Source organism: Cyanistes caeruleus, chromosome 1 (assembly GCF_971803275.1).
Source record: "Cyanistes caeruleus chromosome 1, bCyaCae1.hap1.1, whole genome shotgun sequence".
NCBI lineage: Eukaryota > Metazoa > Chordata > Aves > Passeriformes > Paridae > Cyanistes > Cyanistes caeruleus.
Window position 1 is genome coordinate 125,830,369 of NC_141701.1, and position 21,142 is coordinate 125,851,510.

The following is a 21,142-nucleotide window of genomic DNA, read 5'->3' on the forward strand; positions in this document are numbered from 1 at the left end:
TCAGTATCTTTCGTATTCATTACATACTCAAATGCAATTCTAATTGCCTGTACTTGAAAGTGCAAGAGACTTGATTTAAATTTACTCACTAAAAATCTTTATGAATGAAAATCAGACACAAAAACATTTTTAAAATTCGTAATAATCACCAAGACAACACAAAATGTATAATCCTTCTGAAAATTTTTGTTTACTCTTTAAAACATTTCTTTTTTCAACAGACCTTAAAACTAATACATACATACCCTGGAAGAAATGAAGTCATAATCAATTTACCTCATAAAATAACTAAAAAATTGTATCTTATACACAGTGTACTAATCACCAGAAAAACACAACTAGAAATTACAAACCCTTGGATTTTTCTGTTTACTTGGAAGTCAAGAATACAAGAGACACGAGACTTTAACTCATGTTATCAGGACCCCATTTTAGTTTAAGCAGGTGACAGAAATTCAATAACAGTTCTAATTCACTCTTGGAATGTCTATTGCATGTAAGTGGTATTCAAGAATGACTGCTTGATGTCCAAACCGTAGTGGACAGCTAATTTCCTGTGTCTGTCTCCGTACCTCCTTACAAAAGAACAATTTGATTAATCCCCCAGGGGGAAACTGAATAACATATTTTTGCAATTGTAAAGGAACACTAGTAAGCCAAAAAATGATACCACTCCCTGAATGTTCTGTATGTGCCAATCTTAAAAGTAAATGCATGACAGAGTTTAAGCATCCAAGTATGCTGACAAGTAACTTATGAGAACATCTCATCACAGCTGTGTCCCTGTGTATACTGAGGCACTCATTAGGTAAAATAATCTGAGAAATATAAAGGAAGAGGCAGTAACCTGAAAAATCTTGCAGACTTTTAGAATACTCTTTTATTTTTACATGGAGGTATCAGATGCATTTATAAATCCACTTACGAAATCAACTGAAAAGCATCTCTTCAGAGATCATGGAGATGATAGAAAAGAATGCCAGTGCTAAAGAAGCTTCCGTGCAGCCAAAAAATCAAAATCTTTATTTTTTGAAGTCAGTACTATGAAAGAATAGTATTACTTTCAGTATTATTAAAGAGATAATCCATGTCAAAAATGTAGTTCCAGTTTTACAATGTTATAATTGAGCAAGGCATGCCAATCAATATAAGGTATTGATAACCTTCATATGAATTTTCAGGGAAAGAAAAAGGTTTATCAATTCAAATCACTTTCCTTTGTTTAGAGGATACATGCATTTTCTTTGTCCTTAGAGGTCTGTATTCTGTAGTACTCCTAAAATACTTATTCTTGTATTATATAATATTACCAATGCTGATACAGCATCTGTACTCACACCTTTCTCACAGAAAGCACAATGTCAAAAAACAAGCAGTTAACCAGGATAGTAAAATTTTTTTTACTGATTAAGAATATTTCCATTTTGCATACACTCTGGATTTTTAATACCTATTTAAAGAGAACCTGAAATCTTTATTTTATGACCTTCTACCAGAGCAAACGTACGCACAGCATTTCATAAAAATTCAGACACTTTTAAAAGTAAAACTTTTAAAACCAGAATACTTCAACTATTTTTGGGTTCATGAACTTACTTTGGAGGATGTAGAGTCACATTCCTGACAAATCCATCCATAGCCAGTCTGTTTAGGAGACTTTTTCAAGGGAGGGTCTAGACAGCCAAAATGGTAGCAAAGCCTGCATTCATCACATCTGCAAGAGAAAAACAAAATATGTATTTATATTAAATGGTACTTCTGTACTATTTCAGATTGAGCTTCCCTGCAATTCTCAGCAGAAAATATCCTGATCCATTATCATAATAAAGAAAATCAGTTTTCTATAAGGGGTAATTTTAAACAGCCACTTCAAGTAGGTTCTGCTTAATCTGGAATATACTGATGCAGACACTCATATATCACCTTTGTCATCATCTTATATAAATGACAACATTTCAAAGACTTGCAAATTAATGAATAAAGTGCTTAAATTTTTAGATGCTTCAGTGTCATTCACTGCCCTTTTTTTCCCACAAATTTTAACCTTTTTAGACAGTGATAATATTTATTTTTCGTAGTTTTAAGACATTGTTTTGCACACGTAGTTTTTTAAGGAAAGATTTGTGAAAAATTCACCTACATATTAAATAACTCAAGTATAATTTACAGCTATGAATTATATTTTTTACACCAGAACTACGTGGTTGATAAACAAATGTACAAAATATTTTCTCATTCATGCTGAATTTTCTGTAAAGGGCATTAATTTAAAAGGATTTCACTGTGATCTTTCACTTATAAGAGTGCTCTGTGTACACACAACAAACTTATGTTCTTTAACAAACCTTTCATTAATGTTCTGTACTATACATGGTCCATAGAAAAAGCTCAAAACATACAGCATAGCTATTGTTAACCTACTTTTAATGTACCACAAATAGACAAAATGCTACAGTAGAACAAGTGTTTAATGAAGGGATTTTTAAATTAGAACAATCATAGGTTCAAAATGAGAGATTTTTTCAAGGTAAATAATAGAGATTTTCATATACCCTACTGAACTTCTCTTGATTTGCATATCCCCCTGTATTCCTTTGTATGAAAAGGAAAGCTTTTTCCTTTGCAAATTTACTTTGCAACAGTCTCTTCATTAAACAGTCTTAAACACTGAATTAAAGCCAATGTAAATTATTGAAAAAATAGGAAAAAGTAAATGTTTAAAAATCAAAATTCTTAAAGAAATTCCCCACACTCTCTTTATCTGCTTTCCTGGCCACTCATTTTTTCCTCTACAGTATGTACAAACACAAAAATGCCCAAAAATTGCAGTGATAGCATGGCACAGGCATCACCAGATCACCGACAGAGGGATATAATTTATCAATGAACAGACAGTGCATCACAGGGGATTCAACTAATGGAACATACTGCTGCATTAATAGAACATAATGCTGACTTTTCCAAAAATTAGTCTGCAAACAAACAGAAGTAACTGTTTTAGATTATGATTTTTAACCTAAGTAAATACTTTAGTCCTTGCTGCCAAGGCTGTGTTTGCCAGGAGTCCCAGGTAACACATGAGCACTGGTCAGGGTACAGTATGTACTCTTTTTCCACTAAATAGAAATTAAAAGCAATAATCTGACTATTCACAGGATTCAACACTCAACTGACATGGTTTTGATACTTTTTTGAATATGAGATATACCATATTGCAATATATATCCTTAGGATTGCTTAGCAGTGAGTCAATCTAACTCTTGTGACTAAATCTAACTCCAGGACTCTAACTTAAGCAAACACTTAAAACAGAAAATCATTCTCAGTTTTTAAGGACAGAAGAGTTCTAATGTTGAAATATATTACTTAAAATCAGGAATACATCCAGTTTTATTTCCTGTGAAAGGTGTATTAAAATAATAAAAAGTTTGAGAATGGGAGATGGGATAGGTCACACTCCTAAATCCCTACAGTGTATGTGACCTTCAGCAAAATATTTAGCCTCCTCTGATCCTCAATGTTCTCATCTGTAAAGGAGCATATTTTTACTAACCTATTTCTATATCTGGAATCTTATGCATGCCAGGGGTTGCACTTGAGCAGTGCTTATCAGAACTCCATTCATGTAAACTTAAGGATCCTCTTAAGTAACTGAAAATAAAGAAACATACTATTTCTGACTGATTTAGAATACTTTCAGAGTTTAATCCCAAAATCTGTATGTGATTTAAACAGTGTCAATTTAGATTATTCATTTTTTTAATGAAGGTATTGCTCTATATGTTTCTATGTTCAAAAGAAAATTATTCCTCTTTAAAATTACACTTTGGCATCTCTTACATTTTTACCATTTTGTGTCTAGAATGTGGTACTTCCTGACTGCACTTTCAGCCATGTTTCATCAGAATACGCTGAGGGAATTCGCAAAGCCGGGTTGAAATAACCATGACATTGTGAAATTAAATATGGATCTTGAGGCACCGTTCTAAAGCGCAATGTTTTTAATATTTATTGTCATTAATTTTTATCACTTCAGACTGTTTAGTTTGGTAGAATAAAAATTGTATTTTCTTAGAATGAGTTAAAAATATCTATATGAAAGTTTTCAGATACTAATAGCTTCTGTCCTCATCTGCACAGCTGAGGAAATGCAAATAAGTATTTTTATATATCAAAACATAAAAAGCTGCATGGTGATAAAAGTGTAGCTATACCAAGTATTTTTAAATGCCTGCTTCCTACTGCTTTTTACTGGAATATGAATTCTGTACTGGAAAACAGAAATTCACTGATTCTTAAGTTCCCAGAGCATGATGCTGGGAAAATGGATGGATACACACTGCACCTTGGTTAAAGATGCTCTAGCTGTCTGCCAAACATCATTTGCTGAATGACTGGGGACAAAACGTGAAGCTTCCACACATTACAGTGAAAAAAAAAAATTGGCATTCTTAATTCCTAATTCCAAAAGCAAACATTGCACCCAAGTTAAAATGGCACTAATAAAACAAGATTAATCCCTCAAGTGTATATTATTAGCTGTGTTCTTTTGTCCAGCAACATAAAAATGACAGAAATCCCACCGTCATATTCAGAAAATAAAATTCAGTGACACAAAATACAGAGTATTTTTGACTTAGTTACAGAGAATGAAATTATTGGGTCACAAAAGATGTCATGCCTTGCTGACAGTCTCGCAGACTGTCAGTAAATGCACTCACAGATCCATCACATCCCGGACATTTACAGAGGAAAGGAGTCACGTGGCACCATCATTTACAAATATCATCCACTTCCATCCTGAAGATGGCTTAATAGGACAAACAAAACTGTTGAGATGGAGAAGAAAGGAAAGAAGCCACTTCCTCCATATTCAGGTTGTTGAAATTTTTACCCTTGTGCATTCAAGGTCACATGTTCAAACTTAAACTAGCTGGTATTTTATCCTGCTGCTATTTGTGTATAACTGTTTTTATGGTGAAGCACATGATTTACAAATGTAAAGGGGTGGGCCATCTTCAGCAGCCTGGTTAGGTGCTGTACTGAAACCTTTGTGGAAATAAAAGCTGAGCTCCACACAAAGACAAGTTAACCTAACCTCCTAAATTACCTCTAACTGACAGGTAATTGCTTACTATCACCATTATAACAAGTCTGAAATTACTTTATGCATCAAAATTAAAAATCACTCTGCTCCTCATTTCAGCAATTAATGAGAATAGATATATGCCCACTAAATACAGAGAAAATGGAGTGTGAAGAAGAAAGGTGAATTCTGAAGTAGTTACGATTAAAAGTTAAAAAAACCCCAAACAAACATTTTTTTACTTATAGCAGAATGCATGTCAGCTACATCTTCACCGCAAGAAAGCTTGATTAGGCATTTCCATACCTGAAATATGTTTGCTTTGTTCTTTAACTGAGTGATCTCCATCTGCTCTTGCCCTTGGATTGTTTTTATTAGTTTTTTTAGTAGTACAGCTAGCAGTGCTAAAGCCCTATCGTGTTCATAATTAACCAATTACGCTCTAATCAATAGTGCAGATACTGATTTTACAATGTAAATGAGATAAATGAGATAATGGCTGGGGTCAATCTCATTTTATTTACAAAGCTCAGCACACACATCCAATTTCATTACATTGCATCTACCTGCACAGGAGGGAGTCTTATCAGTTGGCCTGCAGAAGTCTTCCTGCAAGCACTGGGGAAAAAGACCTGTGCTTTTACAGAGGAGCGGTGAATGCAAAACCCGCCCGCCACTGGCACGTCTGTAAGTCACTGGTTAATATCATCGAAAACCACAAAGAGCTGATTCAGCCACAGCGAAGAAACCTATTTTGCATTCACGAGACAGCATCACCCATCTATAGCTGTAAAAATAATTAGCTACATGTCCCTGAAACACAACATTAATAAGCTAATCTTTAAATACAACTTTCCAAATATGCTTCAGAGACTACAGAAAATCTCACTTATGTACGCATCATTGCACACCGCCTGCAGTGTCATGCCAAAAGGTACCATGGTAAACAAAATACAAAATTCCAAAATACAAATACTGCTCCCGACTTGTCACAACAGTTGGAAAGATTTATTTTAATGGAAAGTTAAAGATATAAAACATTGTTACATATCTCACCATTAAAAGTAGAGAATTTGTCATATAAGCCTTACTCTGAGAAACTCAGAATTAGTCAGAAAAAAAATTAGAAGCTAATCCATAACTTTTAAACTCTAAGGGAGCTGCAGTGGGATCCATGTGTGTACATGCACCCACTTGCTGAAGGCATACAGCACAATGGCTACTCCAGCACCTGGGCAGATTTAAGGATGGTTTATGGATGATAAGCATCATCCTTTGCTAGCTTGTTTTAGACCCCACTACGACTAAAGGCTTTTAGCACCTGAGGAAGAGACATGTGAGGAACAGAGGTTTCATCTCAGGCACCAGTCTCTCTCCCCTTTAGTCCCTCAGTGTCCAAGTGCTGAGTCACTCTGGAACTGCAAACAGATGGAGACGTGATCTGGGGTTCATTTTAAATTCCAGCACATTTTTGATTTCACATGAGCAACTTAAAACCAGCCATGACCACGTAAGTCACTGTCAAGATTGGTTTCTTATTAGCAGTTGCATGATATAAAATAGAAAGGAGCACATAAGCATTCCCAAAAACTCAGAGTAAATGAATGTAGCTCAAGTGAATTCCAACTGTAGAAGCAAACAAATTACTTCAGCCTGGAACAGCTGAGGAGTGCTCCTGTGACACCTTACTGCAACCAGACCACAGGAGGGATAAATTCTGGATGACAGGAATGAACACTGTGTGGTGGGGTTGCATCAGCAACTCTTCCATGTCACATCAAAGAAGGCACTTCCCTGTGCCCTTATTTAAACTGTAAAATTCAACATCTAATGGTGAAATAAATTTATAGTCCTCTATTTAATGCACCGTTTTTAATGCTGTCCAAAAAGTACATTTATTGTAGTTATTGAAGGAGGAGCCCAAAACTGTAGCATGTTTTCATTACAGAATATGTGGCTAACACTCATCTTTTGCTTCTGACATTTCTTGAAACAATGTGAAAGTAAGCAAAGGTATTACTCTGTATCTTACCCTACCATGATACACCAAAACTCTTCAATTCAGCACAATCAATTCTAAAACAAATTACTTTTATTTTGCTGTGATATATCATAGGTCAAACACAAACCAGAAGTGATGCAGTACTTTATTTAGACTCTGAAATATAAGATCTAGATGCTTAGCAACTCCTTTGTTTTTAGAAAATAGACAAAATAATAAAACCCTATTAAGTATAAAACAGAAGAAGTTGGTTCTCCCTGATTGCTACACTTTTCCCCTTGCTATCAATGGCATAACAACTAAAAATCTGTGGTCACCTTGCAGTTTCTGCTCTACAGAACAGTTTTAAGAAGTCTTCTCACATAGGGAAGTCAAGCTTTAGGTGACTTTACCACCAGAAATGTGACACATTTCTGCATTAAAATTCTTATGTGACTACATACACATAACTTGTTGATTATAAACCAGGATACAGCCTAACTATATGACTTTTTCATACACAGGTACCTGTTATCCTGAATGGTTCCATATCGTCACAGATGCCAGAAGTTCACCCACATTAAACTAAGGAACTTCACCTAATTTCAAAGTTAGATCTAACTTTGCAGTCAGTCCTGCACTGAGTGGGTGGCTGGAACAGATGTCCTTCAGGGACTTCTACAACCTACATCTTTCTGGATCCTAATACTTTCATAATTTTGATTTAGGTAAATGAAATACTTTCTGGGAAGGATAATGCCATGGTATTACACTAAGTAATGAAGTCATATTCTACTTTGTATTATGCCAAGTACAATGGAAATACACAAAAGGAGGTCTCTTATTTATATTATGGTGGATGACAGAGCAGACTATCACTCTTCTGTTATGCCTGGAAGAGGGAGGGCATGGCTATTACACAAAGGTGAGAGATTATACCAAATGAGCGATGATTATTGAATTCTACTTTTTATATCTAATTTTATACCTAATTTTTATATCTGTTTTATACCTACTGCTGATGAAGACAGTGTATGGCCGAGAGAGACATAGCCTGACAGAGCATGATGAGCTTAATGATCTTCAACTAAGCATAGTTTCCTGATAAGGTGCCTAAGTTCTTTTGGATATGGGAACTTGTCTCATCTCCTGTTTAGTTAAATTTCTGTCCAATCTCAAAGGCATTAATAAAAACAAACAGCGTCTATCAATGATACCACAAAACAGCAAAAGAATACAAGCATTAATCTGGCAGACATCTGTGTAGCTAAATTTATTACGCTAAACCCAAAACTGCCACCTAACTAATTTAACTGATTAAAATCATTATTTTAATACTAAATCAAACACCCCCTCATATCCAAAAACCTAACACTGATTATTTATGGGTAAGGAAGAATCTGAAAGGGTTATTAGTGTATGTCATGCAACCAACGTTTTTTTCTGAACAGTCTACAAATCTTTTTGGTTTATGAAACTTAAGTTCACATGCAGAGAATGAATTCTAAGAATGCTGAAAAGAAACTTTATTTACTATACCTGTAATGTGAACAGCTTTCTTTCAGCAAGAAATTAACTTTTCTCTCAGTACTGCAAAACTACACAACACATGGCTTTGTTAAATCAGTTTGCAAAATTCATCAATGGCCCACATGCACAAGTGGAATGTAATATTATGAACACTATTTCAGATGTGTTTGCTTTTGTTAATATACAGCTACTGTACAGAACTTATATTTACAGCATTTTAATGTTTAAACCAAGAATTTCTGTGAAGACAATGACTCAAAGACATGCATTAAAGTAATGCTACGCCAATTACAGACACTGAAAAAATCATTTGACAGACTGAAAAGTGTAAAATTTAAGAAGCTATTACTAAATGCTGCGTTTGTTTTTCTGAAATACATTCTAGTAATTCATGACTGCATCTATGGTGCCACTCTCAGGTGCTCAGACTATTAATTCTACTGAATGGTGTACTATTTATGAACAACTAGAAAAATCCATTATAGTTTTGAATATTGCCACCAAGTATCTTTCAAAAGGTGAAACACCAAGTGTTAGCATCTGGCTTTCAACCTAATGATATGGGAAAGAGAGAAAGGGAGAGAAAAACAGAGACAGAAAGAGCAAAATTCTACAAGGAAGCTGAACCGGGGAAAAACATAAAAAATACAGCAGGAATTCACCTTAGGATTTCAAGCACGCCCAGGAAAATATCAACAATACTTGAAATAGTATTTAACATGCATTAGTCTGTCCTTAAAATCCTCCAATAGCAGAGATTAGTGAACTTCCCTAACAAACATCTCTAGTGCAAATATTCTTATAATTAGACAAAAACTTTCTATTGGCTACATCATCTCGATACAATGTAGCTTATTTTTGGTCTGATCAGCTTTGAAGACCATTTTTTTTTCCTTCTTTGTAGCAACTTCTGTCTCTATCATCTTTATATTAATTTAGGCATTTTTAACATATTTCTCACCTTCACTAAATTAAAAAAATATTACTATTTTAAGCTATTTTTATTCATGTCTCCTGTGGTCTTCCTAACCTTCAGTTCAGTTTGTTTGGACCTTCTTTGTTTACCAAAGTGGACAGGATATGCTAGGTGAGGCATTTCAAAGGGTGAGCTACTGATCTTCTGAATATTCAGAAGTACTTAAATGCAAGTTAAATGTAACTCTTCTTTCTGTATGTATCAGGTTTGATCAGTTTGATCCAAAGTCCCCCACAATATCTTTTTTTTCGAAGTTGTTCTTGGTATCTTAATCACACAATCAATGGTGATTTGCGTTTTCCTTTCTGCACTGCATGCTTTTTCTGAGTACTTTCTTAAAATTTTCTTTTAAATTCTAACACTGTACTCCCTCACATCCTACTGTCATCACCCACAAATGTAACCAAACACTTTATTTCAGTACCTAATATAAGCTAAAGCAAAAATTAACAAAAATATCCTAATACTGCATCCAGGAGAGCTTGAGTGGAACCCAGTGAGCTGAGTATCATTTGACAGGGAGTCCATGGTAGCTGGTGTACTTTACTAATCAGCTACATATTTTATTGCAGATTAATTAATAGAACCTCTAACTTATTAAAAGGAATATCACAGAAGTATTTTTGAAGTCTTACTAAAGCCAAGATAAGCCACATTTATCATTCTCTCCCATCCACAATACCTAGACTGTTCTAGTTTAATAAACAATCATAAATCACAGAAAACATTACTTTTTCTTTTTTTTTTCATAAACTCAGCATGATGTATGGGCAAGTATTTTTTTTCTCCCTTGCTTACACAGGACTTGGACACAACTTTTTACTTTCAGAATACTGCACAACTGGTCAATAAACTTGGGTCTTTTCTTCCTAGAAGGGATTCATGGGTCCTTCAAGATCAAATTTCTGCATTAGCGTCTACTTCCTAGTGCAAATTTCTTTATTATTAAGGTGTCTTTGTGGGCTTGCCAATACAGAATGATAAGCATTTCTGATACAGCCAACAAATATCTTAACTCTGAGATTCTCCCACCCCCTTCTTAAAATGAAACGACGTGTTAGACATCAGGTTAATTTTATTTAATATAATATTCAAACATGAAATGCCCTGGTAAGATATGACTCGTAGATAAGTATACATAAATTTGTATATTCTCCTATTACTTATTACAGCATTTAATTTCTTTTTTAAGTTTAAAAAATACTTTCAAATGGAAACGTGCCTTGATAGATGACAAAACCCACCATATCTCAAGAAAGTCAAAGATTATAGATCATAAAGTTACAAGTATGATTGCATTAGAGCAGAATTTTTCCAAGCAAGTTCAAGATGAAAACGATGAAGATGCCAACACTCTGATACTGTAGATTTAAGAACTGGATCTGTACCATTTGAAGATCAAAATACTATGTGTGTATCTACCAGGATATTTACGGACGGAGACGAAGATCTCAGCTGTCACGTTGTGTGATCAGTTCTTCATTCCTTCCCCAACTTACAAAACAATTTCGTGTTTGTATTGGGAGGAGATAAGCTTGTCCTGAACACTGCCAGAGAAGTAAGCCAAATGAAACAAATGCCTGCACATACTCAATTTTTTCTTATTTAAAAAAAAAAAAAAAATCAGAAAGAAGTATAGGTATAGTTCTATTCGCTCGAATGTCTGGAGTCAGAAACAATTAGTTCATACTAATAAGCATAAAATCAATTTTTCCATGGCAAATCTATTCCTTCAGAATAGTAAGTCTCAAGTGTTTTACAGGTCTCATTATCACTGAACATTTATTTCTTTTTTAGGAAACAATCCTTTTTACAGTAAGGTCTATGTACAACACAGTGTTCTATATAGAAATGTTCTTATTAAACTGTATATAAGTAGAGTGGCAGGCAGATGGCAAACCGTTGCTTATTTCTTTCAGTATCACCATAGAGGAACACACAATATTTAAGTCCCACAGGCTTCTGTCACTCTTCAATGAATCCAAGCATTGTATTACATCATTTGCCAACGAAGCACAGGGGAAAAGAGACATTACTTAATAGGACAATCCTGACAAGACATTTATCCGGGATTTTTCAACGATGCACATACAAAATGTTCCTGAATAGTGCAAAAAAATGCAGGCAAATTAACTACCTTGTCAGTCCAAATAACAAACCAATCAATTACATTCTATCCAAGCCTGACAAGCAAACTCAGTGTTTTGTCATAATAAGCTTATAGTTGAGACAAGGTAGCTGTTCTCCTTTACTTTAGGTATTCTATTGAGAGCTTTATCCACATTTAAAAATCCTATTATAAAAGGTTTCCACGATTGCCTCCGAGGATGAGTTGTGGCAGAGTTGTGTCTCATGAAGGGTATCTACACAGTAAAGTGATAAGAAAAAAATATTAACATTGAAAGATCATAGCAGCTCTCCTCTGTCTTATGAAACATTTTAACATCACACTAAATTTAAGCAATGTGTATGCTCAGATCCAAATACTTAGACACCCACACACCAAATTTTCAAGAATCTTCAAGTGTCAAAATATTAAACTGAGTTAAGTATATAGTATAAGTATCCTTATAACTCTTATAATTTTTTCTCAATACAGCTCAAAGAACAAAGACAGTCCACCACAAGATAGAGAAGATAATTTTCTTTTTTTTTTTTAAAATCATAAAAGCAACAGTTTAATACAAGTATGCTTGATTGTGAAGCTAGCATTTTCTCAGATTTGTAACCCACAGAAATGCAGCTATGAGACTGACTACAAGCACAAACATGGGACCTATGTTATAATCTTAAAAAATGATTATATTATGGAATAGCATTTGAAAGAAAACAAGTCTTAGGATTTAGGAAGGACTAAATAATGCAGGGTTTCTTTCAAAATGCATTGTAATAATTCAGTACATAAAAGGCTTTAGTCACTTCTGAAAAAACGTCTTTGAGCCAATAATTCCAAAGCCTTCTCAGCATTTTTTTTTTCCTATTTGTACTTCCTGTCTTTTGACACTCATGACATACAAACTTTTCAAGAATGCTTTATAAAAAATCAATACAATTTTAAAGTGCTGATTTTCTACATTTAAACTCTTTAAAGTATTTTCAATTAATGTACAGCATTATATACTTCTAATTATGTATATACTTGTAATTAAAGTTCAGCAAATTAATGTATCTTGGAGTATTGTGAGATTTTAATTATGAAAACATTTATGTTGTCTTTAAGCTGAGCAGATGCATACATTTTAAAAGAAAGATTGATAAAATGTCACCATCACACCATTTGGTGTTCTTTGTGGTTTGCTTTTTTTTAATTTGAAATGCATTTAAGTAAAATTGTAAATAAAAATGAAACTGCTGTCATACTTTGATAAAATATAACAGTGTGATGAACAGGAGCCATTTTGTTTACACATGTTCCAACAAAAATTCCTTGCAACTGAATTTTAGTTTTGAGTATAAGGATTTTGAGTCCAGGAATTAGAGGTGAAGCAAAAAGTACCCTATGTAAATTCACTCCCAATTCTCACTTCATCTCTTGCTTGAGACAAGATTAAAATTTTAAATTGGGTGTCCTGAACTGCAGTGCTACAGCACAATTTTGAACTTTTTTAGAAAACTGAAGATAAGCTTAGCTGGAAGATAGAAATAATCTCCATATTCATCTCATTACAATCCCGTTCCCTTACTGAGTGCAACTAGTTTTGTTCTGACAGCCTCAGTGGGTGAGGTTGACATGGGTACAACACTGAAATGCAGAAACTTGAAAGGTAGCATCAGAAACAATCAAGATAAACTGAAGGTCTCTGTGCCACCTCTACCATCTCACAGCAATGCCAGTAGCTGCAACTGCACCATTTCAGTCAGGTCATCAGAATATGACAGGCTGTCCCATCTGGGCTAGCAAGGTTTGGGCAGGAATACAGCAATCCATACTCCAAATACATACTTTAAATACAGTTTCTCAAAATGCATGAATAACTATGTAAATATGTGTATACACATACATATATGTGTATATATACCTACATGTAACTGTACTTATAAATAAATTTATAAATTATTTTTATATAAAAAATTATCAATGTAAACATGTTTTTATGTATAGAACCAACTTCATGGTTGAACAAATAAAATAATCAGTTAAATTTTAATAAGCTCACAAAGTAATTATGTATAAACAAGGTTCTCAGAGGAAACTACTGAGGAAAGACCCTAATATTTTGTAGCACTTTAGGTAAGGCTGTAAGAACACAGACATCAGGCAGGAAGTGTAAGTAACCTACACCTGCACTAGTTATTCCTATAGTATTTCTTTGTATTGCATTTTTATTGGTAAAAACGTATCAAAAAAATTTAAAGTATATTAGAATATTTACTCCTACATTAAAGGGAAATTATTTTTTAAATGGTTGGGCCATTTTTCCATTTCTACTCTATTAAAAATTTAACCTGACATCATTTATTTTACATGTTCTAGGATTATCTTCACCTCTTTCATGTTTGAAATATTATTAAATAAGGAATCACTACTGGCTTTGTTTAAACAAGTTCGTTTTTTTTTTCTAGCGAGTGAAAGAGTGGTAAAAGACAAAGGAATACGAATGTATAAATACAATAGCTTGTAATTATTGTAGTTAATTGTATTATTGTAATACAACAGCAAACTCATCTGATAACTGACTGCTCTGAGACCACCTGCACCGATGACATTTCTCCTGCTCTAGTCTCTCCTGCTCTTCTTCCATCCCTACATACCATTTGCCAACCCTTCCTCAACCAAAGAACTGCTCCCATTCCTGTACATCCATTCAAATTTCTGCTGACTGAAATACCCAGAATTGTCTGCAATAGCTGAACTTGTATTTACAGCCTCACCTAGGAAAAGGATTTATTGAGCACAAAAATTGGAAATAAGGATGGCGAGCAAAACTGAACAGCTTTCCTTTCTTTACCAGTAGATGCAACAAATACTGAGAAAGAAAAAAGCATCACAGATAATGCCATAATAGATGCTTTGAACAGGAAGGCTCCCAATTAATTGCACATTTGGTCCTTCAGAAGAATTATTCTCTCCTAGCTCTCCTTCAATCCAGGACAAAAAGAAATTATAAAAGCACTTTCCTTCAAATTCTGGTACAAAGAGGGAGAAACACACCTCTCTCCTCCCTAATCACACATGGCTGTCATCTGCTTCCTCACTTAATCAAATATTACGTATAGGGAGGGTGTCTAAGAGTACGTGCAGATTTCCTTTTCAAAAGACTTTATAGGACAAGAAACCCCACAAGTTATTTCCGTACTTTCTACTCTTCATTTGTGTAACTGACATGGAAAATTGCAAATTGCAGCAAACGTAATGCTTAGGTCAGCAGTTTCGATCCTGATTCTTTTTTTAGCCATTTTAATACTTGTCTTCATCAGGTTAAGTAACTGATGTAAAAGCAATGTTTTTGGCTGCTAACTGGGCACAAGTAAAAATACATTTTCAGCCACAGTGTAAATCAGTTTATCTTCAAGGGTCTGAAGGCAGGAAGCTGCTTCAGTGTACCTTACCAATGCTGAAAAATTAGAACTCTCCTACCAGGTAAAGTTTGCTAAGCCTAAGGAGAAATTTGGGGTATTTGTGAACAACTTTAATGAGGTAAAGATGGTAAGTAATACGCATTTTTAAGATTCAGGCTGATCAAGGTACACATCATCTCAGAAATTAATCTGTACCCAACAGCTCTATTAAGTGGATAAGAGTTGCTGAGCTCTTTAAAGGTGAAACAAACAAAAAAAAAAAAACTGACCCCAAAAATAATGATGAGCAATGTGTCTTCTAGACATTGCCAATTACTTCAATTTTCTCAGTACTGATCAAATTATTAATATTAATAAATTCTTCCTGAACAGTTACAGATTTATATCTGCTAATATACACACTGATTAGCCTGTAAAAAAGTTACAGGACAAAAGATCACAGCATCTGAGGTACCACTGGAAAAGAAGAGCTCTGCTTTATCTTAGTCAACATGCTTATGCAGTGACCAGTTCTAAATGTCACTGTTTATGTTCCCATGTGACAGTTACTGTCTTGATTTACAGAATTCTGTTCTCCAAGTACTTATATGCCCACTTCAAAACAAGAACACATTTTCAAACTACTTCAGAGGAAAATTATACTTTTAGTACTGAATGAAACCATTTCACATATATAATACCAATATTTTATTTAATCTTTTGTATGGGATATGTAATTTTCCTTCATTCTGTACTGTCCTTGTGAACAGAAGTTTCTGAGAACCCATGAAAAATATCCAGTCAATACCCTCAATACTCTACATGAAACCCAGCTTTCTCTTTTAAATGACTGCATTTACAGACCTTGTCACAACAAGGTCCCTGATGTTATCGAAGCAATTTCAAGATACTTTAATCATTGGCAAAACTCAGTGAGCTGACAAGAAAAATCTGGGCCAAAAGACTTCAATGGCTTGAAAGGAAGGTTATTGAGTGATGTAATTTCATTTGGATGGGACTGATTCCAATTGATCTGTTTTTGCAATGCATATCTTGCCTTTGCAGCTGTCTCCATCTGATTCAGTGCTTAACTGCAAGGAGTGACTATCCCTTCCCACTTAAAGTGAAACTCTTCCTTCCTCCTGCTATCACTTTGAATGAGCATGAGGAGCCCAGTTTCAAGTTTAATCTCTGTACTCGCTGCAGAAAAAACACATTCAACTGAGTGCCAACCCATGAATTCAACAGTCTTGTGACTGCCAGCATATATATTATGTAAGCAGAAAAATACATCATAGAGCATTATGTTTATTGTCATTACTATTACAAACTGAAAATATTGGGTTAGGGTTTGTGTAACACAAGGGCATATAGCAATACAAAGTAATTCTCAATCCCAACTACACAACATCATGTAATCTACACTATATTAGACTACTTATTTTCAGTTGAGTACTTACATACAAAAGAAAAAAACCTGTGCTTGGTATGCAATAAACATAATAATAACTGGTTATGTTACATATAAAATCAAGTCTTCTCATAAAAGTATGGTTTTCCACAGTTTTAACAGAAAATAAGCGTACCATTAGGAACCTAACAATTTAAATTAATTTTAAACTCCATAAAACCTAAGGGGGGGAGAAAAGCCATATGTAGGGAGTTACAAAGCTTTGAGAAGAGTATTAATGAATAATGTAAGCATCATTATATGCTAATGAAACTGAGTCAGGATGTGGCAACAGATGTTGCCACCAATATGTAGCTGGCAGGTAAAGTAAGTTGCCTTTTATTCACCCAGCTTTAGTCTTATGCTGTCTGTGCACACAAAACACGCTTGACTAACAAAACATGTGACTTGCTGGATTAGACAAAAATATGAACTTTCCTCTGATAATTTAATGAGCAGTGAAATTGGACTTAAAGATCAGCTGCCAGTCCTTCACTGCCTTCCCAACTTTTTGTATCACAGGAGAGGATAGTTCTGCTCAATTTCACTTTTTATGTCTAATCTATAGACCTCCAGGTGCTTTTTTAAGAGCTTTCAGGTGTCTATCTCAACAGCAACATCCAGGCCACTCTGAAGCAACGTGCACAGCTGACATGCCTGCAGAAACACTTCCAGAGAGAACACAACTGACCCTCAGTACCAATTACTTTGCCTTCCTGATCCCAGGCTTCAGCTCTGTTGACAGTAATTTATACAGAGTATCTCTGTAAAATTATGTGTTCCAAAAACAGTAAGTAATTATGACTTCATCTATCAGTAATCTCAAAAGCATAAACTCAATAAAAATATGTACATTTTATATATTACACAGCTTTGTATTATGAGTACTGTCACTCATTGTAACTGTTTATCAACGTGAGAACTGTGTACCCCTTATTAAGTACTGTATAAATATACTAGCATGCCATTAATCTTACAGATCAAATATTTTATTGGAAATTAAAATCTAAACTTTCTTCAAATAAAGAATTTTCTTATTATTTATAGACCATACTTTGAGAAACATTTTAACTAGCAGAGCCATATAATACAATAAATTAGATTATAATATTGATTTGTAATAAAAAACCTGAATAGTCTTTTAAAATTAAAAAAAATAGTGTGAAGGATATTTTTTTCTATTTCAGTATATTAAATGAAGTTTAAAGTTGTTATTATTATATCATACTATTATAATTGTTTTTCCAGAAAAGTAGATTAAGTAATTTATTGGACTGCCTCTTTATCAGTGGGTATGGATGAACTCTGACAGAAAAATCTCAATTTCACTTGACTTCATTGTTTCAGTTTCAACACTGGACAGTCAACACCAAAGTCTGTGCAAAGACTGCACAGATTTCATACTGTTTTCAATGAAAATACAGGCCTAAGCCTTTAAGTTAGCTATCAGTTATTGATAGTTTATTGATATCTGTGAAGCATTTAGAACCTGCTGTGTGACTTCAATATGTTAAAATATAAGCATGACTATCACAAATGCTACAAAAAAGCCAAAGCAGGAATTCTGGTTTCTTGCTCTGCTCTACTTTACCAAGCACAAGTCTAAACCACAGATTCAGAGCTAGGAGATGGACATTTTTTTCCTCGATCCAAAGTAAATCACTCTCCAACATATTATAAGGGTTTTTTACTCTCAAAACTCTCACTCCCAGAAACCTTAAAACTGTAACTGTTCTACTGTGATACATTCAAAATCTCTACAGGATCATGGGAAACCTCTTTATCAAGCTGCTGTATATCACAGTCCAGGTCAAAACCTGCTCCTCAATTATGATCCAGTTTTATTTATAAATTAGATTGAAAATATTAATGGCACTACTGACACTTTATGGCTTATTGGAATATTGAGTCCAGAAAACAAAGTGAAGTGTAAGTACAATCTCTTACCATGGCTTAAAATTACAGAAGAATTTACTACTTCTCTTATCATAAGGAAGACCACAAAAAGGTGTATCATGGTTTTGGAAGAGGAACTGTCAAAGGCACTGCTAAGCTGAATCCTGAAGGAAGTTTTCATGAAAGTGAAGGTTGCCTAGTGAAAGGAGCATGATTTTTTAAAAGAACGTTACTCAGAGCTCAGAGAAATAGAGAAGAAGGGGCTATGTACATGATGCCTTTAAGCTCAAAGCATCAGCAAGCATGGTGAAAACTTGGCCTCAGACCTCCATGCCTAGCAGTGTGATACAGGAGAAGGACAGCCAACAGCAGGAAAGCAGCCAAGTACAGGTCTGGTCCGTTTGGATATATTCCAGTCCATAGGAATTATTCAGTGTCTCTGAAACTGATGTTTGTTATCTCTGTCAGACTCCTGTGTAAGATCTAACCATTAAATTACATTAATGGTAAGATCTACCATTACAGCCAAGGCAGGACTGAAAATTGAAAAATGCTAAGACGAGCCCATCTTAAAGAGCTGAGACATGCACAATAACAAACGATACTAAGTAGTACCTAGGAAATCATGGGCTGGTCAACCTTGTCCCTGTGCTGGGAAAGATCAAGGGATCCATTGCCAAATACATGAAAGTAACTGAGAGCACTCAGCAAAGATTTAATAAGGGTAGAGGAGTTGAAATGATATTTGAAATGATTAATGATATGGTCTGTGAAAGAGGGAAGAGCAATGGTTGCAACACACCAAAAGGTGTCCAGCATAAGGCTTTTCTATCAGCCAGGTACAGCATTTTTCATATCAATTTAAAGACAAGGCTGGATGAATAGGCTGAAAGACAGCTGGACTCAAAGGGCAGAAGCCAATAGCTAGATGCTGTCCAATAACACAATATCACAGGGAGCCAGGGGGGAGAGATTTGGTGCATCAGGCACAGCATCGCCAGCCAGACAAGGAGGGGATTGTCCCACTCTGCTCTGCCCTGGGGCAGCCTCACCTCGAGTGCTGGGGGCAGTTTTGGGTGCCACAATTTGTAAGAACAACATTAAACTGAGAGTGTCCAAAGGAAGGCAATGAAAATAGTGAAGGGCCTTGAAGGGAAGCTGTGTGAGGAGTGGCTTGATCTTTTCAGCCTGGAGGAGACAAAAGGGAAACCTCATTGTGGTTTCAACTTCCTCATGAGGGGAAGAGGAGGGGCAAGCACTGATTTCTTCATTGTGGTGACCAGTGACAGAACCCAAGGGAATGGCCTGAAATTGTGTCAGCGGGAGGTTTAAGTTACACACTAGAAAAACATTCTTCACCCAGAGGGTTGAGCACTGGAACAGGCTCCCTGGGGGAGTGGCCACAGCACCAAACCTAGCAGAGCTCAAAAAGCCTGGACAATACTCTTGGACCCACGTTGGGATTCTTGGGGGTGGTCCTATGCAGGGCTGGGATTGGACTTGATGATCCTTGAGGGCCCCTTCCAGCTCAGCATATTCTGTGATTCTTTGGTTTTGGGGCTGACAGCACTACCAAACCCTCCTCAGCTGAGAGAGGGAGGGCTCTTACCACAAAGGCTCACAGCCAGAACCTGCAGCTTAGGAGGTTTAGAGGGGACATCAGCAGATGCCTTTTCAGTACAAGGAATAGTGCAGCAAGCTCAGGGGTACTTATGCCTCAACTGTGTGGGAACAAACAAGTAAGAAGCAATAATAATTTGTTCTTGATATTCTGAAAGCTTTCATTTCCAGTACCAGAAAGCATTACCAATTCCTGTGATCAGGATGATCACAATGCTGAATAAAATCCTGTGATGTCCAGTGTGTGGGTAAGTAGCGGATTTCTGTCACTTATAAGGGATAAGAAATTTCCTTCCACGCCCTTTTACAGACAGTATCTGACTGTATGCAAGACAACAGGGTACTTTAAGAGGTGTCCAAGACTGATTCATAATCAGTCTTGTTGGGTACAAATAGTAAAATATTGTGCCCTTGATATCATATTAAAATTCATTGGTATTAGTCATACTAAAAGCCCTTTTCTTAGAAGTGACAGATGATTTTATATTCTACTGAAACCTAGACACTATAAACATTTCACCAAATAAAAGCCACAAGAGTTTATACAGATAAGTTTTCTAAGTAGAAGCATATCTAAAGCATTTTTGCTAGCCATCAAAAAAACCCCAACAAATTCCCAAAATGAAAAAAACAACCAAACAAAAAGCCAAAAAATCCCAAAGAAAGCTAGTATTATTCATTTATATTTAGAGCTCCACAATAAAAAGCTTTCCCCATAAAGTGGCCTAAAGAAAAATTCCACAGATGTGTTTACAAACAAACTAAAGAGTAAGAAAACAGAAGTAGGAAAAATGCAATGCATTCACTTGAACAGTTCATACAAATACCTGGATTTTAAAAGAAGTGGACTATTTTTTTTAACAGCCATAAATTTTCTCAAATTGATTGACAGATGTAAAAACAAATTTACAAAGTAAATATTTCATATATTCCATTATAATTTCACAGTTAATTTTTAGTCTTCAGTATTAAAACTTTCTAAAAAAATCTCTAAGTGGGAATGGAGTACTTCTAAAAATGCACAAAAAAAGGAATCAGGATTTTCTTTTAAACTAGTCCCGAATCATGCAAAATTTGGTAGTAGTTTTTTTCAAAAGAAGCCAG

The 21,142-nt window shown here is 35.0% G+C and overlaps 1 protein-coding gene across 1 annotated transcript in view; it reads right to left on the bottom strand.

Annotated features, from left to right (window-relative positions):
- PHF14 (PHD finger protein 14) overlaps positions 1–21,142 on the bottom strand; it is a 161,587-nt gene that overhangs the window by 51,923 nt on the left and 88,522 nt on the right. Inside the window, exon 17 of the mRNA XM_086855937.1 lies at positions 1,597–1,714. Coding sequence (XP_086712063.1) covers positions 1,597–1,714 — 118 coding nt within the window. The remainder of the gene's footprint in view (positions 1–1,596; positions 1,715–21,142) is intronic.